Below are 7,563 nucleotides of genomic sequence, written 5' to 3'. Positions count from 1 at the left end.
ACATCCCCTTTGACGACAAGGACACACAGGAGAGAGGATGGCACAGGCTGAGAGGTTGGAGGGGGTTTTCCCCCTCCCCATCACCAAACCTTACAACTCAGCAGATAATGACTAAAGCAGATGTCGATTGCCCTGAGAAAATCCCAGATCAGCCAATCTGTGCAGCATCAGCTGTTTCTCCAAGCACAGGGTGAGACGCTCTCAGCACCCAGCAGAGGCAGAGATGCCTCCAAGGTGATTAAGGGCTTGGAGATGAGGAGAGGCTGAGAGCTGGGACTGCCCAGCCTGGAAGGGGTTCAGGGAGATCCCGCCCTGTGTGCAGATTACTGAAAACAGAACTGGAACATTCTCAGTGCAGGGACAGGCACAAATTGAAGTAAAAAGAAATTTCACTTAGGAAAATGCTTTTTCATGGCAAGGATGGTTGGCCACAGGAGCAGGTTGAGAGGTTGAGGAGTCTTCATCCTTGGAGATACTCAGGATGAGAGGAGACATGGCCCTGAGCAGCTTTGGGATGGGGCTTGCCCAGCCCAGAGGCTGTGCCAGCTCCTCCAGCAGAGCCAAGCCAAGGAGACACCTGTGACCCCCAGCTGCTGGGAAAAGCACTTCAGAGAAATGTTAGATTAGAAACTGGGAATGAAAAAAATAGCTGGGAGTGAGCTTTCATGGCTTTGATAAACCTTCTTATGGGAAAACCAGATTTGGCAGCTGGAGACAAAGCCTGGGGTTATTGGGATGGATGGAGCTCAGGAGGTCCAGTCCAACATCCTGCTCAGAGCAGGGCAAATGCTGAATTCACATCACAGGCTGTGTTCAGCCCATGCTCCACAGAGAGATCCTGCCACTGCATCCCAGGGGGAATAGTTTCTGCTGCTCAGTCAGAAGCTCCTCTCTTTCCATTTGTCCTGGTGCTGTCTGTCGCTGTCTCCCAGCCCACACCTCTGTAAAATCCTGGCTCCATCTCCTGCAGAGCACGAAGGGCAATGGAGCCCATCCCCCTCAAAGGCTCCTTTTGCTCAGGTGTCCCAGCCCAGGCCATCCTGGTGGCCCTGTCTTGTGTCTCCTCTACGTTATCAACATCTTGTGGTTGGGTGGGAGGTGGAAGCCAGGTGATGTCATTGCAGATCCCCAAATGCCAGGGGATCACTTCCCTGCCCCACGGGCTGCCCTCCCTGCCCTCAGCTCTCCTCCAGGACTGTGAGCTCCTCCCAAGTCCAGCACTGCTCACAGGACCAGTACAGGGCCCTTTGCTCCTTCCAAGGCTCCTTCCCAGTGGTTGGATCGTGCAGTTCTTCTTTCCCAAGGTCCATGTCCCTGGAAATGGTGACCCTGACCTCCATCCTGTCTGCTCCCCACAGGGTGGTAATTTCCCACAAACTGGAGCACATCCCCTCTCTTCCCCTGCTTTATTGGGACAGGGACCTTTTCTGTGAAGACTTTCCAGTTTTGTGGACTTTGTCCTCATTTTCCAAAGCTTCCCACCCAACCTGAGCAGCAACTGGAGCAGCGAGGCCAAGCACGGAGCAGGGTGAGCCCCAAGGGAGAGTGGGGGCTCCTGTACCCCCATCAGCTGTGCCTGTGCAGGGCCAGGAGCAGCCACACCCGGGCAGGGAGGATGGAGGCCTTGCACAGTGCCTGGAGGCTGCCTTGGGAAAGGCCTTGGGAGCATTGGTGACAGCAGCTACACAAGAGCCTGGTGTGCCCAGGTGGGCAGGGGGCCAATGACACCTGCCCTGCACCAGCCATGGGGTGGCAGCAGGAGCAGGGCAGTGACTGTCCCCTGTGCTGGGCACTGCTGAGGCACCTCCAGTCCTGGGGACAGTTTTGGGCCCCCCATGGCAAGAAAGGCACTGAGGGACTGGAGCATATCTAGACAAGGGAACAGGGCAGGGGAAGGAGCTGAGAGAGCTGGGAGGGCTCAGCCTGGAGAAAAGGAGGCTGGGGGGAAACATTCACTCTCCACAGCTCCCTGACAGGAGGGTGGAGCTGGGTGGGCTCGGGCTGTGCTCCCGGGGAACAAGGATGACAGGAAATGGCCTCAAGTTGCACCAGGGGAGGTTCAGGTTGGATATTGGGGAAAATTTCTTCATGGAAGAGCGCTGTCAAGTCCTGGGACAGCTGCCCAGGACAATGGTGGAGTCCCCATCCCTGGAGGGATTTTGAAAATGTGTGGATGCTGCACTTGGGGACGTGGGTTAGTGGCCTTGGCTGTGCTAGGGGAACAGATGGACTTGATGGTATTAAAGGACTTTTCCAACCCCAATGATCCTGTGACTTTGGCCCCACTCAGTGCCTGCTACCTTGTGCACAAATAGCTAATTTCTGGGATTATAAAAGCTGACAACTTCTGTTTAATAACAATTTATATTTAATCAGCATTTTCAGATACAGCAAGAAAGAGGTGGCAGTGTGTGTGCACAGAGCTCGGGCTCTGAGCTCTCCCCAGCAGCTCCAGGAAGGAGCCTGACCCCCTTTCCATGGCAGCAGAGCCCAGAGGGAGGGAAGGAGCTGCTGCTGTGTCCTGGGGAGCTGCTGGGGCTCCTCTGCTGCCTGGTGCCCTTGCCCTGCTCCCCTGCTCTGCAGGAGCAGCTGCATCCCTTAATTTGTTTGTGGTTAAACAAATTCCTTGCTGAAGCTACATATAAGGAGCTTGCAGGCCCGGAGCTCTAAATAATCCCTCCAATCCTCCTGTTTGGAATGATGCTGCTGTTGTTGCTAATAATAATTCAACCCACTTTATAGGACAATAACATTTATTTAGAGCATGAGGGATTCCACATTATACAAACCCTTAATTTTTTTTTTTGTTTCACTGGTCCATTTCTACAACAAATACATCAGATCTACTATATAATAAAATTATTTACATTTCCAAACAACATGGGGTTTGTTTATAAACCCTCTGACTGCTATTCACATACAGTACTTAAACAACAGCACATTACATTATTTTAATACCTAAAAATGACAACCCTGTATTCTAAATTGTTTATGAAAAGTGGAAACAAATAAATTTACAATTATCTTCCCCTCCCCTTCCATTTCATACAAACACATTACCTAATGTGCTAACCCTGACTTCACTTTGCAAATCCAGGGGTTTTAGAAGAACCCAGTTTTTATATCTATTTATCTGTTTTTTAGAAAAAAAAAAATCATTTATGGGGAACAGTATAATATTAAAATTACTTACTGTACAGAATTTTATTTAAAAAAGAAAAATCACAGCTCAAAATTGCTATTGGTAAATTCACACTCATTTACAAGTCTCATGTTTCCATGCAGTAATTTACTTGGATTTTCTTCTTTTTGACTGCATTGCACTGGCACTCGTTTCTGAAATCAAGAGAAGAAAAGAAGCATGGATGTGCAGTCGGTAAGCCATTCCCCAGAGGGGCACAGATTGCCCTGCCATTGCTCCACACACACCCAGGCTGTGCCCTGGTGCATTTCCCCACACCAGGACAGGCTCCTGAGCAGCTGGGGCACCCCTGGGCTGCAAACCCCACGGGGCAGCCTGGCAAGAGGAGCCAAGGGTCTGGAACTGTCCCCACGTGCTGCCCCCCACGTGCCACAGGAGCAGATGGGGCTCACAGCCACTCTGCATCCAGGCATCCCCAGCTGCCTGAGCTCCTAGAAAATGAGTCTCTGCAGGGTGCACTGACCACAGGAACACAGCTGATGCAGAGAGACACAAATGTTACACCTGCAGGGCCACGGTGACAGATGACATGTCCAGTGCACTTACCAAGGCACTAAGTTTCCATTTCAAAACAAAAAAGGAGTAAGGACCAAAGGCATTTGCATCTTTAGATCTTTTTAAAAATGTGATTTTAAATGTTGGCAATGTCTCTTTGGCTCTTCATAGTGTTTTCCAAAAACTATTGCAGCTGTGTGTATTTTAAGAGTCAAAAGGGAAAAAAATTTCCAAGCCCATCTAAAATTAGAATAGCAGCAGTACAACTCCACAGCTGTTACATGTGGAATTAGAAAAAACAATCAACATTTCAAAATTTAACAAACCCAAAGATACAGTAAATGCTAAAAGCAGCCCTTGCTGGAAAAGTACTCCAAAAAGGGAAAACTCCAGTACAGTACCAATTTTCAGAAGTGAAACATCTCAGCAGGCTGGACTGCAGCCTGGAGCCCCCCAAGCAGCAGGAGTGGCTCTGGAGCAGCCTCAGCAGCAGTTGTGCCACCCTTGGTGCTGCTCAGGGCTCTGTGTTTGGGAGCAGGAGCTGCCAGCAGCACTCAGCCCTGTCTCAGCCCCTTGGGAGCATCACCAGCAGCTCCAACCCTGTGCTGGACACAGGGCCAGGGCTGACCCTCCCTGGGTGTCCTCTCCTCTCACAGTGACCCTTCTGCCTCCTCCTTCCCCAGGCTGAGCAACCAAGCTTCTACTCCAGCTGGTCAAAGTCTGCTTCTCTCTCCCTGCTGATTTCTTTTTCCTAATGCTGACTTTAAACAGCCTCTATCTCGAGAGATAGCTCCTCCCAGCCCCACATTCCATTTACCATGGGTTAGGGGGTTTCTCAGGACACAGGTAACATAACGAGGGCAGGAGCAACCAAACCAGAATAATTAAGCTCTGATTCACTAACAAAAATGTACAACAGAGCAGGCACAGGTGACAAAGCAGGTGACACTCCTGCAGCCACCTCACTAATGTGCAGCTTGTCCAGAGCACCTGGTTTGGCTCATTCTCCACAGCTCAGGAGCAGCTGTGTGCTCACAGGTAAGGCAGCACAGCCAGGCATCCCCTGCAGGCTGCACCCAAGTGTCCAGCAAAGCCTTTGGGCACTGTGGCAGCTTCAGATGCACCAGTTAAAAACCAAGGTTTTATTTACAGAGGTAAATGAATTACACAGTCAGCACAAACCCCTGTGAGAGTTTTGGTATTATTTGAATTTGATGCACTTTCCTGTTCCCACATTTTCAGAATTTGAAGTGTCACTGGTTGTCATCTTTAGGTTTACCCAGTTCAGCGTGTGGGGCAGGTCACACGCTCCAGATCCCCTCAAATGCAGGCAGGGATTTTACACTGGCTTCACATTTTTCAAACTTTTTTTCACAATCATGAAAGAGAATTTATTTTTACAATACAGACTCAAATTCTTCTGCACAGTCCTGCCACAAGAAGTAAATATAATTAAATTCAGCAGTCACAAAAGTGCAGAACATATAGGTCCCCTGTGTAATCTTTGGGAGTCATTGCACAATAACATAAAGCTGGAATGCTTCTCTGAAACTCTGACAACACAATATTCTTAGCATCACACTTCAGTACCTCCAGTATGGAAATGGTGGCTGAATTCAACTTGACTTCCTTTTATAATCATTTTATATCAGTACCTCTTTGTTCTGGATATTATCTTTAAAATAGCGGTCGAGTGTTGCCTCTTGACGGTCTCTGTCTACTCTCTTGTATAACTTTGGTCCATCAGCATTTTTCTGACCCTTAAACACAAGAAGCTGACAGAATTAGCTTCAGCCTGGCACTGGGCCGTGTATATCACACAAATGCTGCATAATTGTTAAAGACTGTAACCTGGATAGGAGTAAGGTTTGTCAGCACCTGCTAATGCCATGGGTTAATAACTTCAGGAGTTCAGATGTTGTTGTGAAGCAGAGCTGAGGCTCTGTGCTAGCACACAGCACTCCCTGATGCTCCTGGCTGCCACCTCAGCAGCCTCTGGAGCGTGCCTGAACCATGGCATTTGACTTGGCAAGAACTGACCGTGCACTTGGGAAGACTTTCAGGCTTCAGGAAAAGGAAAATGTCACTTTTTGATCTCAGCACAGTCCTTCCAACAGCAACACATTTCTGCAAAGAGAATTCAACTAGGCAAGGTGCTGAACACTACGGTGCTGAGTGCTGCAGAAAACAAGTTGCACAGATGTACCAAAGAGGAATTCACAGAGCATTTACTGCCAGTGCAGACGTCGGGAAACGCTTCAACACCAACCTGTGGCTAAATCCTTGAAACTAGAGATAAAGCACCCAGGGTGCACGAGCTGCAAACCAGCGTTAGGAGGCAGCTACTGCCAGGGCAAAGGCTGGGGAAGCAGATCAGGAGCTGCCCCCTCCCCAGGATTGGGGCTGAGCATGTTACCTTTAGCTGTGCCGGACGCTGACGCGGGTCGCGAGGATCGCTTGCGCTGCCCGTTCTCTACAGATTCCTGTGAGGCGGCAGAATCCTCTGTTCTTGAATTTCTTCTACTTGGAGTTTTAGACTTTTCACAATTCTCTTTTGTCTCATTACTAATAAAGTGGGACAAAATATTTCTGATGAAGTGTGAGAAGAATTATGTTTTTCTATGCAAGTCAGACAAGCTGGAGGATGGCCCAACACGGGTGCCAGTTCCGGACTATTAGCACTGGAGACACGAAATGCTAGAGATACCAGGAGCTCTATCAGATGAAGAATGACCTGAGTAAGCCAGAGTACAGTCCATTTCTATCAAAAATTATCAGAGGATACAGAATTGAGAAGTCCTCAAAGAGAATATTTTCAACATAAGAAGACCAAGAAATTAGATGCATTATAAATTGTCTGCTCTGTTTTCCACAGGTGTCACCATTACTGAAGTCTAGGAAAAGCAAACAGGTTACATTAGAGACTGCTGCAGAATGGGGGTGCAGAGCTGAAATTGCAGATGAACATCAGGAGGAATTAAGAACTCTCCAGGGAGTATGTCAACTTTTGGGTTTGCTAAAAAAACTTACTCCATTGATCCAAGTGATTTCTTCACATATTAAAAAAAAAAAGTTTTTTAAAAACTTTCTTTAGGTTTTAAAGCTTGAAGTCAAAATTTGTTGTTGTTGTTTTTTGTTGGTTTTTTTTTTGTATCAAAAAGCTTTTTTTGATATAAAATAATAACTTTAGGTACTGTGGAAATCTGTTTCTTACTACTGAGACAATAAAGGGAGTGCTACATTTTGTAATTAAATTCTTCTTTTATTTTATCTCTCTTAGCCCTGTAAACTCATACTGAGTTTTGGGTGGTTTCTTCTCAATGCGTTCTTGCCAGACAATTTCTGGTGACTAAGCAGTTTCAGGAGTTTAAACTAAACTTCTCTTGTGTGAATTCAAAGGCAAGTAATTAACTAAATAAAATAATCTGCTGATAATGGAAAAGAAGAAAGCTCATTTCAGGCCCTCTGGGTGACAACTTGCAGGATTTCAGGAAATGCTTGAATCAGAGACTGAAGACAGCACAGGGTGACCTGTGTGTGACAGAGGTCTCACTGCAGTGCCACCCTTCAGACAAGTCCTGCTTTGAGGGAAGGACTAAAACCACACAAACTTTAGGGTAAAGTAACAGAAACCTGAAATAAAACAGTTTCTCAATGGAAGGAGAGACAAACATACTCAAGGAAAGACACACAGCAGAGGAGATTATAGATTGTAGATTATCTCAGATACAAAATACTGAAATCTATTTCCCTAAAATGGAGCATAATGGGCCATCTACAAAGTGGATCCCCCAAACAGGTGGGTGCTCCCCAGAGTGAAGCAAACAGGCATCAGCACCCAGAGTTCAGTTAGTACAGGTAATTTT

At 47.3% G+C, this 7,563-nt stretch overlaps 1 protein-coding gene across 2 annotated transcripts in view; it reads right to left on the bottom strand.

Moving 5' to 3' along the window:
• Nucleotides 1-2,396: 2,396 nt before the first annotated feature.
• The window catches only part of NCOA6 (nuclear receptor coactivator 6), a 44,414-nt gene continuing 39,247 nt past the window's right edge, over nt 2,397-7,563 (bottom strand). For both annotated transcript variants that reach the window (XM_058036003.1, XM_058036002.1), the window contains exons 15-16: nt 6,114-6,262; nt 2,397-3,336 (exon numbers count right to left, since the gene is read on the bottom strand). In XM_058036003.1, the coding sequence (XP_057891986.1) occupies nt 3,290-3,336; nt 6,114-6,262 (196 nt within the window). In that variant the 3' untranslated portion in view covers nt 2,397-3,289. The remainder of the gene's footprint in view (nt 3,337-6,113; nt 6,263-7,563) is intronic.

Source organism: Melospiza georgiana, chromosome 17 (genome assembly GCF_028018845.1).
Source record: "Melospiza georgiana isolate bMelGeo1 chromosome 17, bMelGeo1.pri, whole genome shotgun sequence".
Lineage (NCBI taxonomy): Eukaryota > Metazoa > Chordata > Aves > Passeriformes > Passerellidae > Melospiza > Melospiza georgiana.
The sequence above is the reverse complement of the archived record's forward strand: the minus strand, read 5'-3'. Positions and strand labels throughout refer to the sequence as shown.